The sequence below is a fragment of the Nasonia vitripennis genome, chromosome 3 (assembly GCF_009193385.2).
Source record: "Nasonia vitripennis strain AsymCx chromosome 3, Nvit_psr_1.1, whole genome shotgun sequence".
Taxonomy (NCBI): Eukaryota; Metazoa; Arthropoda; class Insecta; order Hymenoptera; family Pteromalidae; genus Nasonia; species Nasonia vitripennis.
In genome coordinates this window covers 469,136-482,947 of record NC_045759.1, presented here as the reverse complement: position 1 = coordinate 482,947, position 13,812 = coordinate 469,136, and the positions used below count along the sequence as shown (strand labels likewise).

Genomic DNA, 13,812 nt, shown 5'->3' with positions numbered 1-13,812 from the left:
TCCGAGAGAGCTTTATGGATACAGCGAGGCATCCTGCGCGAGAGGCGGCCCTCGAAACCCTCCTCGAGAGAGAGAGAGAGAGTGAGAGAGGAGGAAAATTCATTTTCCAGTGCGCGCGGCTGTAAAAAGCAGCAGAAACTAAAGAGCCCGAGCGATTATTTTCGCCGAGAAGCGCGGAAAAAGTTAAAAGAGAGGAGCGCGCCGGATGAGTTTTCAGCGAATTATTTATGTGCTGCTGCGCCCCTGTGTGTGGATACTTTTTCCGATTGTTTTCGTTAGCTGTACGCAGTGAATTTAACGCCGCTGTTCTCGAGCACTTGATGCCGTATAATTATACGGAGCTTTATGCGCGCCAACCGTTTCTTCTTTTATTCGTTGAAACGCGCTTCCACAGCACATTTCTTCAAAGTGCAATACGCGCCGAACCGAGAATCTGAATTCGGAGGAGGAGCATCGATCGAAATGCATCCCTCGGTAGATTTTTCATCCCCTCGACTCGGCCGTTAATTAATGGAACAGTTCTTGAGCGCGCGGCGCTCGACGGCTTCCATTAGGGATGAGAAGCTCTGCCGGATGTATAATAGAAGGCCGACGCCTGGGCAAACTAATGAGCGTCGCGCTCGCGCATAATTGTACGCGCCTGGCCTCCGCCCACACAGGCACGCGCGCACGAGCTTCCACTTTTGTGGTTCGTTGAATTCCGCGATATACCTACGTACGACTCTGTCAGAGGCGCCGGGCTACTTTATGCGCTCCCCTAACGCGTACACACAGTGTATATATTCTCCGTACATATTATATTCTCCGGGATGTGATTAATTGGCTGCTCTTTCGGTTTGTTTGTTTCTCTGCCGTTATGACGATTGAAATAGCTGCAGAGCGGCGACGACGTTGTTGATTTCGGTACACCCTCGCGGCGCAAATTTATTGCTACTACAGAGACAGCGTTTACAAGTGAAACAACTCGTTTTGGCTTCTTAATCGATACTCTCGGGTTGCCAACTACGACTAAGGTACACTGACAACTAGATGTAACGGAGAGATAGAGAGAAAGAATTGAAAAGAAATCTTGACGTACTCGACACAAGCTCGTGTTTACGGCAGATAGACAGTTATTTTGCAAGCACTGCTGAAAGAAAGAAGTGACGAAGAAGAGAGAGAGAGAGAGGGAGGGAGGGAGGGAGGAAGAGTAAGGCCAAGTCTAGTGTAAAATACTTACGTGAAGAACAGCATTTGCTCGATGGCGCATCTCCAAACGTGACGGCAGTTCGAGCCCGTGGGACACTTAAATCCGACGGTGTGCTTTTTCTGCAAAATTTACACCACACTTGCAATAATCTGTCAACGTCTCACGTCTCATTTTTTCTCTACGACACTGACGACTCGGTATCGCATTCGACTCTATATTTTATTCCGCCGTACATCTGCCAAATACGTATAGCTGCTCTGTTAAATTTAACAATAAATTTTTGTTGCAGTTTCAAACTCCCGCAATAAATTGGAATTCCTTATTATAAGTTAAAGTTTTGCTGAAACTTTTACACTGCTAAATCGGAAAGAAGCGTATAAAACTGAAGAAAACGAATGTTTTCAATTACAAAGTTTTGATAAGAACACGGCGTACCCGATAGCATCAAGGAGAAGATCCAAGCTATTTGTATTCACGAATTGTCGCACTTATCAATGAAACGTTCGAGAGCGCAAAAACAGACTAGATTTGTAAACCGACGAACGACGTCTTGACATACGTTTCAAGTTTGCACAATCGCCCACAAAATTAGTTTTCTACAACCTAAAACTCACAATTTTTAAAAAAACTATCGAAAACGCAAAGTAGGAGCTCCGGAGCTTCTCTCGCGAGACCGGGACACACTGCGAGCCGGAAAAATACGACTGAACACAGACGACTCACCTTCGTCCTCATGTCCTGAAGTCAGCAAGCGGGACAGCGAGTGAGAGAGAGAGAGAGACGAGCCGATGCGCAGCGGGGGCAAATAATGGGATTACTTTACTTGTAAAACTATATAGCCTCGAGACTATTCTAGGTGTATGAGCACTCGCCTACACGTATGCGAGCGAGCTGAACGAGGGCGCGAAAGAAAGAGGACGTGGAAGCGTGAACGAGCGCTCGGAAGTTAGATAGTATCGCAAAATTACAGTAGCCAAATTTTCGGATCAAAGAGCCCACCAGTCTTCCGTCCTTCGCTCGCTCGTGAACTCGACCGGAGCCACGACGACGCAATCAAATTTTCGACCAACCAGTCGTCATCGTCGCCACTGTACTGCCGACGCCGTATATACCGCGTACAGGTACAAGTGCAAGCGCTCGTCGCGAGGTCGTTACACAGTGCACCAAAGCGACTATACGTCCCGCAGAACGACTTAGCCCCGCCTAGCTCGGGCGTGCACGCCGCATGCACCAGCCTGATTCTATTCCGACTCTGTGGCATTGCCTTTGCATAATGCGCTTACGCGCGTTCGCGCACACAGACCTGCACGTCTCTATACACACGCGTTACACGCGACTTTGCATCTCACTGTGTGCGCGGCGAAGGTTAATGCCGAGGGACTTTTCGATTTTACTTTTATTTCTTTCGCGGCGCGGCTTCGTTACTTATTCACGGCGTTTTCCCTCGGCGCGCAGGGACGCCAAGAGTTTTCTGCATTGCCGACTTCATCCGCACACTTGTACCTATACCGTAATCTATCCGTCTAGCGTGCGCGTATATAATTGAGAAATTCGAGGAGAGCTCGTACTCCGATTTTCGGAGGCGAAGAAAAAATTTAGAAAATAAAGGCGCCTTTCAGACCTTCCGGAGCAAAGCCGTTGCTCTCAAACGTGGCTAAAGCACCCGCGGCTTCTTACGTGCGCGCAATATCGCCTCTCGTACGATGCACAGGTAAAACACGTATATGGACGTGTTTTCCACGGCTGGCACGTAGTATACCGCGCGAGTTTTATAAGGGCCGTAGTTGCGGCGGGGAAAATGCTCTGAGCTCGAGGGAAAGTTTATGGACCGAAGCGGGGCGCACATCGCCGAGGCGAATGACCGCCGCCGCCGCCGCCGCCGCCGAGGGGGATGAAATGATGGAGACTTCGACTTTCGCGGTGCGAGTGCGTGTTGGAATGAAATTAAATTTTCCGAATCCGAATGCGCCTTCGTTTACTCGATTGGCCTCGCGATTCGTAATCGGATGCGCGACGGGTTTGCCTCGAGCTCGGTTTGCTTTTTGACATCGTTCGTGATTGGGCGTTTGAAAAAGCTGTCGCGTTACACATTTATACCGGCGTTTACCGAGCAACCGAGATTAGCCCTTTGCTGCTCGTTCGAACGTTGATTGCGTCGTTGCCTTCCGTTTTATCACGTGTCTCTATCACTGATTCTAGAGAATTCATAAAGTTCAACTATCGCACACTGAGAGAACGTACATCGAAATCCCTAAAAACTAGAAATAGATGAGACGAGTCTCGAAAATTCATAGCTATATATGGATGAAACAAGTTCTCAGTGCAATCGAAACTTCTCGCGTATCTGCCGGCCGACAGAAACGCCTCAATCCTCCTTCCCAGCTACACGTCTGAATAGAGGGCGACTGAAAAATCGCTGCGATTTCTCAGCCGGTATTATATTTAATCTCGAGTGCATCGAATCGATGCGACCACGCGTACCTCGGTTATCGTCAGATGGACTATGAACATTTTGCCCTCGTAGTTGATCTTCTGAACCTCCGGCCAGCGGAAGTGATTCGTTTTGCGGGAGCCCTGGAACGTGAGGATCCCGCAGTGGTTGATGCCGAGGTACAACGGCGTTCCCTTGTGATCCTGGAAGCAGATAACGATCGATCTCTGTTTTATTGATTCGTACGTGTATTCTCTCAATCGGGAGTGGACAATCGGAACATCTGCATGTTCCAAGATATTCGGAGTTCGTTGCGGAGGCTATCTTTTATTGACACGAGTATAATGGCTTCTCTTGTATTAATCGATAGGTAATTTTTTTTTTTTAAATCTCGCTTCACTGGTAAAACGGTTTATACAGCCGTAATCGTAAACGGTTTGATGAATAAAACGAATCTCATCCCTGCGCATCTGGCGCGGCTACGTTGTTGAGTATGATCGATCTGCCTTTATATAATCGTTCATTTGGAATTTGACATTAACAGTTATCGAGTGGCATTCAACAACGCGGAAACGTCATTGGCGACGAAGGCGCGCCCCTACTTGCGGGGTCGCGGTGACCTATCGGCTGAACGGAAATTGTATTAAAAATAGTTCCGAGTACGAGATGGTTCTCTGACAATTGACAATTATTCGATCGATCAATGCGCGTAAAGTACGTTGCGCAAACAAGTAATCACTGTTTACGGGCTCGTGAATGCACGCGTTGCTCGCAAGTATCCACCAATTTTGTGGATAAATTCGGGCGAATATACAGAATTCCGTTCGGGTTTTAACCGCAATTTAACTGTCATTCAGCAGACAAGTATAGTTAATACAAATGCAAAAAGCGCCAGTTACATTTTCATGCGATTCTATTAACGTTTCGAGTACGCTTCGAATTCTAGAGCGGCTTTCGCATTGAAAAATAATGCTAATGGAATGGAATGATCTGGAAATTGATAATACCCCTAGCGTATGCTTTCATTTCCACGGGAACAGAGAAAAAACGAGCTTTTAGAAAAGCGCGTTCAAACAAACAGAGGTAAATTTTCGCGATGTAATAATAGCAGGCTGGCAGCGCTGCGACGATGTAGCAGTAATTTTCGGCTTAATTAACCGGTAAAGCCCTTATCGCGGGCAGGCAATATATTACCGAAAGGGGCTCGGCCTCGCGCGCATAATGACAAGATTAATAAGCTCCGCGGCTTGCGCCTGCGCTTTGCTTTTTGTCGCGCGCTGACTCCTGCCATGCGCGTATCTCTCTCGCGCGGAAACAACGAATCGTTACGCAGCAGTCTTTCGGTAATTTCGGGTTTGTTGCGCGCATTAGCAGTGCGTTTACAAAGTAGCTACGGCATTATTTTCAGGGCAAAGGAAGTAATGCCGACTGTTACACAGCGGCTAATCGAATCGACTAATTTTGATTTAATTAATCCACTAGCCGTGCGGCTATAATCGAGCTTTTATTCGAACATCGAGCCAAACCCGATCCGATATCGGTTTGGCAGCGTCCGGCGACCGGTCATTATCATGACATTAGTCTCGGAGCTTAACTCTCGGCGCTTATGAATCCGCATTTCCATATTCGCCTCCGTGCAGACTTGTACAAAGTCCGAATCGAATGTATGCAACACTATCGCACTACGAGGACTTGTCTGCCTTATCGGCTCTAGCTTATGCCGAATTATAAATGAAAACGCATACACACACATTCAGATTTACGCAGCGACGGCAGCTCCTAATGAAAAAAGGCGGCTGCAGCGCAATAATTCATCCCCGCGCGCGTGACTCGTCGTCGCCCGATCGAGCCGCGCAGATATACGCGCCGGCGTCCGATGTATTATACATGGCCGCGATAAGTCTCCGACAACGGCCCGATGAAAAAATGGAGCGCCTCGAGTCCTCGAGTGTCTTAAACGCGGCACGAGTCGAATCGGAGATTTCGTTGCCGCAGGAAAGAGTCGAGCGCGCGGTGATTTATGCGGAGTTGCGCGTTATCATCGCGTTTGCGGATGGAGTCGCAGATGAGCCACTGCAAATAGATCACCGGAGCAATTCGCGCGGAAATGATGGAGCGTTATGGCTGTGTTTTTTTTAGAAATGTAATTCGTCCGGGACAAATGTTGGTTGCGATGGATTGCTCTCGAATATGCGCAAGAAACGACTGTCGCTTATACGCGAGAGTAATTTGTATATATCAATCCGATGTCGCTTTTTCCCTGCGGCGCGGAAAATCGATATCGCCGAGGGATGACCGACCATCGTGCACTTTTTTGCGCGGATACTCCCGATGTATATTTTATGAAATTTTCCTTTTCGCGACTACATCTTTACGCGGACGCATTCGTATAAAATATTTACATATACGCGGGGGGCAAAAACAACGTTTCGAGCTCGACTTGCCTTTACACGAGATTCGCGCAGACACACCGAGAAAATGGAATCCCGACGTTTCCGCTCTCTAAAATCGATCGTCCCCTGGAAAAAAAAAATCGAGTTCGCATCAATTCCGACTTGCACGTCAATAAAAAAACTCGTTCCGGGCAGCGTCGTCGCGCCGAAAAAATTCAATCGTCGCGCAAAACCAAACAAAAGTGGAGCAATGCCCGCGAGAAAAATCTCGTCGAAAATCTGCATGTCCAGATGTCCGGAAAATAAGAGTATCAGTGGCAGAGAGCAAATGATAGCCGTTGTTTCGCTGATATCGCTCCGGATTCGGCAAACTCAATTCCGATCCAATCGTCGGCTCTCCTACCTCGCATGGATCCTCCAAAGGCGTAGGAAAACCATCTAGCTATATACGCGGACGGTCCTTATAGCCCAGTCGGGGCGATTCGACCATGCTTTCATTCGATTAGTCAGCCGACTACCTGAATTTTCCGCGCGAACATCATAGAGCGAGTGGTTGAATTATACGATCGCAGAGTTCATTTCGAAGGGGTTTCCTCTCCCGGCGCACTATGATTTAGCGCCTTCGGGGGTGTTACTGCAGGCTCGAGCTCTTCCCCCGTGAGAGCGAATCTGTTCGGCTGTTTGAGGCTTCCGAATGACTGGCTTTTCGTTTAAGTGCAGCAACTTTTCAAGTTGCTACAATACAATGAAAAATAATTCCAATAATCCGAAGCTATAATTGTAGAACAAGCGTGTATTCGAAAAAGGAAACTGCCGAAAAAAAAAGGAAATATCGCCTCGTACGGTCGCTTTATTTGGCTGGCGCCGTAATTTTTTATTTATGCCGAACATTCGAGTAAACTTTACAGTCGATTTGACTGCGCGCGAAGAAGACTGTCCCGGCGAGGCTCTACTCAAGAGTCGCGCTCGGAAATTCCGATACACGTCCGCGGCATTTGAATAAAGTAAAACGACTGCCCCGCTGAATTCAAATTCCAAAGCGAAAGCTAGCCGTCTCATGCATTCATACTGCGGAGCGGTTTATCAGGGCACAAAGAAAGATGAATGTACAACATTAGCGAAAAAGCCACTGCAGACGGCGGGACTTTGGCAGAGAGAAGCGCGTCCGCTGTAATTATTAAAATTCCTCGTTTCAATAATGCGGCTCGACTGGACGCCTCTTTTCAGCGGGGTATAACGCTAATCCCTTCACCGCTTGGCGCTTTGTCGATCAAATGAGAAATCGGCTTTTCCGCTGGTCGTCCGCGCGCGCGCGCTGGGCTACACCGGAAAATGGGTCACGAGCTAGCTCTGCTTTGCCTCCGAAGGCGTGGCATGATCGAAGCGCGTTTTCATACACCGAGAATTCGGCGCTGGTTAAACACCGCTGAATTGAATAAAACGAGAGGGAGAAAGCGCGCCGGCGTATCCGCGCCGTGGTCGGCATTTATCGCTCGGCTGTGTACGTGTGTATAAGCGCAGTGGCGCGCATTCCGCGCGTGCAGACACACATTCCGACGCGAGAGCTTTAAATTTACGCGAAAACTTTATTCCGAGAGCTCGACCGTATACAAAAGACCGCCGACCGGTGAGCGTGGGAGAGTCGCCGTTCATTACTTCTTTAGCTCGACGAAATCCCCTATAAAGAGTACTGGAAAAGTAACAGACGCGACGACGCTTGATGGGTTCGGCATAAAAACGGGCGGAGGGGAAGACACACGCGAAAGTTGCACGAGGCGCTTTCCTCGCCGAGTCGGAAACTCGCGAAAGAGAGTGATTTTTAAATGAGACGGAACAAGACTGCACGTGTACAGAAAAGCGAGGGTAAAAATGTTCGAGCGCCGCGGATAGAGCTATAAACAATGTCTCTGCTGCTCCGGACGGAATCGGTTTCGCGCGAGAGCCGAGTCGCTGAGAGGTTTCTCGCGGACAGCGCTAAGCTCCGTAATTTCAAATGGCAGTGGTGTTGTAAACAAATTTGCGCTCCGCAGCGTCAGCCGTTTTTTCCCGCGAGGTCGGGCAGAAACTTTCCTAAAAGTTTTTCCTTTCCTAATCTCCAAGTGGCCGAGGCGCGGCTAGACGATACACTTCGCCGCCCGTCACTCAAACCCGTCATCCGCGAGAGACTCGACTACGAGCAGAGCCAGTGGGGGAGGGAAAAGGCCACCCGACGGACGGATTCCGAAATAATCTCGTAAGCCGGCGCAGCTGGCCGGAGCGGTGAAACGGAGACGTGGAAATGAAACTCGGCTGCTGTACGCTGCTGGAGTGGCTAGAGAAACTACACAGCTATGAAGAGGAAAAATAAGCCGAGAGGAGGGTGCGCGGAGAAAGCTCGCTTGACCCAGATCCCCGGCTGAGACGTTTCGGCGCGACGACTTTTGACACAGGGAACTTAGCACACACGAGTGCTAGTATAGCGATAAATTACGCCTCTGATTTTTGGTTTGGTTAAGTTTTATTCCCGTGGACGAGAGACGCGAGAGCTGGAACGACTCGAGATTTCGAGATTTACCGAACTAGTTTCCAGCACATTAGCTGTCGAGTTGCGCAATAATAACAGCCGGGGACACAATATGGGACGTCCTCTCTCGGAGGAACATAATCGTAGTCAAAAGTACAGTCTTCAGCTTCTTTCACGAGCAGCCAAGTGACGAAGCGTAACGGCCTGCTTCGGCTGCCAGCTCGAAAATGGACTCTGCGGAAATTCTCGGGAATTCGAAGAGCCGGACTTACCTTGACGGGGTGCGGATCGACGGCGTAGGTGTCGAGTTGGGAGGCGAGCCTGAGGAAGTGGGTCTCGGCCTGCTCGGGGGTGAAGCCCTTGAGCTGCGTCTGGTGGAGCTCGAGGGCCTTCTCCTCGATCGCCTCGGTCTGCTTCAGCAGGAGCTTGTGCTCGCCTATGTAGTTGCCCTCGTGTATCTCCGGATCGTAGTCTCCCAGCTCACCTGCAACGGATTTCAGTCTCATAACTCATTTCGATGCGGCGACGATTTGTCCCCTACTTCCGAAAGTCGCCCCAGATCCCGAACAACAGTCCCGCGGCGGCCATACATCGGCCGGCAATAAAGGACAGCTCCGACGAGGGAAGAAAAATCAAGACCCCCCCCCCCTCCCCCCTCCGCGCGTTCGAAGCGGGTCAGGCCTATAACGCCTCGCTCCAAATGGCCGGCCACTATGCCAGAAGAACATCCCCCGGAAAATCTTTCGCTCCGCCTGGCATACGCGCGCTCCTTCGATAAAACAAACGCGAGAGACAGCGGGATAATGGGAAGCGCCCCGAACGGCGCAATGAGCCTGTCTCCGCGACGAGATTCGCGCTTTTGTACTCGAATGATCGCGAGATACGTATGAGGTCACAATCGTTTTTCGAATAATAAAGCAGGCGTTGTTACGTAACGCGAGTACGTATACGCGCGGGAATTTCGGACAGGGTCGTTGAGTTTTATGAGGAGCCCGGCGGCGGGTTATCTTTTCTTTCCTATTTTTAGCCCTACTCGCGCGTGTGGTACAAGCCGCCGTAACCCAATTGGCTTGCCGGGAATCCCGGTGGCGAAAAATTGAACTCCCGATACCAGCTCCGTTATATGTGAAAGCCACACCCGCATAATACAGCGAAGAATCAATCGACTGCTAATCAGCACAATAGCCATCAAAATCAAGCCCCATACAGACCGGCCTATTGAACCAAGGCGCACACGCTGTAGGCACTCTCGGTCAGCGTCGATACATCGCCGTGCTCGCATACACGCACTCAGGCCGCCCGCTTCATTCCGGGGGATTATTAGTCGTGGGCGCATGAACGTCGCTATGAAGGATATTGGACGCGTCGTCCGAACGCATATACCTGCATACACGCAGTATAACGGAAGTGACCGACTGGCAGTAGTAATTACCGGGAAAGCTCGATTCGCGTCGGACACAATTCCGCCCTCACTCCCCGACGTCTCCCTGTGACGTGGCCTTTTCAACGCGTGTACGCAGCTATCTGTTTTTTTTTTGTTTTTCGTTACGAGGCGTGCGTTCGTTAAAGCTACATAGCGTTTTTTGCAAAAAGGATCGATCCCGAGATTCCAGCCCGGAAAACGATACACGCCGAGATAAGCGTTATCAACGAACATCGGCGGGCGTAAATAAAATATGCCGAACTTGATGACTGAAAAGTAAATTTTTCAAATCGCGTGCGTGCGAGAGCTTTATTGCGGGGGACGATGAAATTTCGAACGGACGTTTAACGAAGCAATTTTAAAATTTTTTCACTCACTTTGTACAATGCAGGCCGCCAGCAGCGCCGCTTCTCCGGGACTGCAGTAGAGTCGTCCGTGGAGCAGATCCCTCTTCAATTGCTGGTAAATCTGATAGCGCGTGATCTCCTCTTTCAGTCGCAGCGGGTCCGGCGGATAGAATTTCACGCGGAAGCTGAAGAGTATCGACTCCGTGTCTGAAACATACATCCAGTTCGATGATCCCCCGCTCACTTGCACGTTATATCCGTTGCACGACTAGTATTTTTATGTATTCCTTGAATAAGGACCCTCGCAAGGGTCTGCAAAAATTGCCGTAGCCGATGGTATTTCACATCGTCTTGGCGGGGTATTGGTTAAAGTTTTCAACTAGCAATAATCGCACCTCGGTAGAGCCTCATTGGTTACGATATCGCCACTGCGCGAAGATAGCTCCTCCTGCTCGCGGCCTTCCTTATGTGCGCCTCCTCCCTGTCCGTTTCCTCTAGAGGGTGGAAAAGGCCCGCGGCCGCCTGGCGGCGGATGCGCTAATCCAACCGAACAGGACTTTTGATCTGATTATTTTTTCGGACATTTCAAATGAATATCCCCTAATCTTGGAAAAGGAAGTAAAAAGGCATTCGGAAAAAAATATAGAAAACAGACTCGCCCACGCATGGGATCACGAAGCTCTCCTCGAGCACAGTCCGGCATATAATAAAGGCGCGCGAATCGCCGGTCTTACACGTGCGTAGAACGTAGCCGAGGGCTTATGCAGAGGGACGCTGAAAGCTGACACTGAGGGCTAATCGCTCGGCTGCCTTTGAATTCCCGGCGTCTGTCGGGACGCAGCACTGCAAGCTGCTCTCGACTGTCGAATTTATAGTCTCGACCGGACATTTTCGGTCGGCTCCGATTCGGCCTCGTTCGAAAATGGTGCTCGAAAAAGGGCAGTCGCCCCGTGGACCACCGACAATTAAAACTTTTAATAGCTTTCTCCGCACCGCGTCACAAAGGACGGAGAGCCGGAAAAAAAGTTTATTAATATAGCTCGCGAGCCTCGCCCGTAAAATATAGCATCGACCTAAAAAAACTTTCCCCTCGCTTGCATCGCGCACAATGCAGCTTAATATACACGTGCAGAGCGTCGGCGCAATTTTTATCGCGCCGGAGGCGCGGAACTGCGTAAAGCTCGCGCGCGGCAAATCGAGAAAGGATTTGTACCCACTTCCGGAGAGCCGGCGTTCTATGCAGCGCAGGAATAAAGGCCGCCGACTCGCTCCTGCAGCGGCGCCTTATCGCGGTTGTCCTTCTTTTGCCCCTGTCTGTGTGCGTGTGTGTGTGTGTGCCTATGCGCATGCGAGCGCGATCGGTATATAAAAATGAAAATTCTCCTTTCAGGCATTCAAAGCGAAGTGCTGTGTTCGGAACCTATACTGGGAATTTTCGATGCAGAGAAAGAGCTGGAAATGGACGGATCGATTTATTTTTTCGAGTTTTCCCCGGGCGGAGAAAAGCCAGACAATCAAAATTCCATAAGCTCTTGTCTAGCGGAGCATCGATTATTAATCCCGAGCTTTGATCCCCTTCGAAACTGCATCAAACTCTGAAAACTCGGCGCGGGCCCATCAGCGAACTGAGCAGCACTTCCGCGCATCTCCGCGTGAATAATTCATCCCCGCTGCCTCCGTACACGTGTCGCTTCGAATTCCGCCGGTGCGGTTTACAGCGCACTCGTCGGATTAGAAAAACGTCTATGCGCGGCCCGTGCATAGCCGGCAGCAGCAGCAGCAGCAGCCGAGCGAAAATCGAAAAAGGGCCGCGGGAGCGAGGCTCGCTGAAAGTTTCATGCGTCTTCGAGCGACGAGCCTCGCGTCCCGAGGTCGAGAAACTCGCGACGGAGCAGGAGTCACTGCACCGACCGAGGGACGGGTACACGTGCACTGGATAGGCCGCAGACTCGGTGAGTAGGCTCGGAAGTGGCTTTCTTGATTTGTGGCTTAAACTTTACGACTGCAGCGGCGAGAGCGAGAGAGAGAGAGAGAGAGAGAAAGAGAGAGAGAGTTGTATCGAGGAATGAAGTGCATCAGCCGATGAGATCGTTCCTTATTTATCGCGGCAGGATCTCGCGCGATTCTTCCACTTTTCTCCCTGCCCTTTTCTTCTCATTTTACCACGATCAAGCCGTGTAAGGATAGAATATCGGAAAAGCTAACGAAGACCGAAGGCCTCGCATCTCGTTTCCGACTTCCCGCGCACACGTTCCAGAGCTCGCACGCGAGGCAGTAAAGTGTGAGCAACGAGCGCGGCGCTCGCGTTTTTTCCCCAATCTCGCTCAGAGGCAAAGTTAAATGGAGATTCCGATACACGGCGAGCGAGGCATGCCCCCCGTCCGATCAAGCGGGATTCGTACTACTTAACCGTATGCGTCTGACGTAACGGTGCCACTGACCTTTGACCTGCTTGATCGCCGTTTTCGCCAGGTCCAACCAGTGCTGAAACAAAAAAAAAACAGATCTCGTCAGTCACTCGTCAATCGCATACATCGAGGTCGAGTTTAAAAAAAAAAGACTTCATCCGAAGCTCAAGAGGAACGCTCAGCGCGGCGACGTCTCTTTTCTGAAATCCGACGAGACAGAGGTTCACAGCTCGAGTGTGGCTTAGCAATTCAAGTAACGCCCGTCGGAACGCGCAGCTGCTCTCTAAACGCCCGTAAAGCTCCGCGGCGACGCTCAATTTTTCCGGGCGGCAACGATCGGCACGTTCATGGCTCTCGAGGAGGACCGGTAAGCCGCCCCGATGCAAATGGCGCTTTCTTTGTATTTAATGGAAAAGCCCTTTGTGGCGCCTCTGGCCAGAAGTTAATTCAACCGAGAGACTCCGCTATGTTGGCTGCGCGCGGAAGAGAAAGAGAGAGAGAGAGAGGAGCCATATTGATTTTTCCGAAAGCTCCATCGAGCGGCACGGCAGCAGCGCTCGCGCATGGATGCTCCTGTTTCGAGCTTTTTATTTACGATTATAAACAAAGGGCATCGGATATTTCAACCGGACTTTTATTTAAAAAAAAAAACGTTGGTAGAATATTAGATCAAAGTGCAGCACAGGGCGTAGCGAATTGCATTACATCACGAGAAGAGTCGTCTTTCGGAACTCGATCGCAATCCCAGACTCTCCAGCCAAGTTCGAAGCGTAATAAGATTAAAACTTATGTCGGCCGAGAGCGGCTCTCCTTTCGCGTTCGCCGCAATGATACCGAGAAGATTATCGAGCCGCTCACTTAATTGTCGGAGCGCGGTGAAAAATGTTTCGAATTGCTCTCCCGATCAATTGGAAGGAACTTGGCGTGTGATAATCATTATCTCGTTTGATGAAGAAAGAAAGACAAGAAAAGATCTTTCTCTCGGTCGAGACCCTCGAAGGCGAGCAATGACGGTAAAATTACGAGGAAGGAAAGTTTTAAAGGACGATCAATCTTCAAAATTATGGCAAGTTCACGAGCTACGTCCATTCTGCGCCATCGTTCACTTTACTCTTGCG

The 13,812-nt window shown here is 50.1% G+C and overlaps 1 protein-coding gene and 1 non-coding gene across 9 annotated transcripts in view; both read right to left on the bottom strand.

Moving 5' to 3' along the window:
- Positions 1-13,812, bottom strand: part of LOC100120284 (FERM domain-containing protein 5) — a 42,155-nt gene that overhangs the window by 8,457 nt on the left and 19,886 nt on the right. For 6 of the 8 annotated variants that reach the window (XM_031926709.2, XM_031926707.2, XM_016984454.3 and 3 more), the window contains exons 3-8: positions 12,728-12,770; positions 10,317-10,493; positions 8,789-9,000; positions 3,671-3,823; positions 1,913-1,927; positions 1,220-1,308 (exon numbers count right to left, since the gene is read on the bottom strand). In XM_031926709.2, the coding sequence (XP_031782569.1) occupies positions 1,220-1,308; positions 1,913-1,927; positions 3,671-3,823; positions 8,789-9,000; positions 10,317-10,493; positions 12,728-12,770 (689 nt within the window). The remainder of the gene's footprint in view (positions 1-1,219; positions 1,309-1,912; positions 1,928-3,670; positions 3,824-8,788; positions 9,001-10,316; positions 10,494-12,727; positions 12,771-13,812) is intronic. The other 2 variants (XM_031926708.2, XM_031926712.2) reach the window with 1 other exon arrangement.
- LOC116416833 lies at positions 10,586-10,726 on the bottom strand. Its single transcript, XR_004227175.1, has one exon. It is a non-coding gene; the product is annotated as a U4 spliceosomal RNA (small nuclear RNA).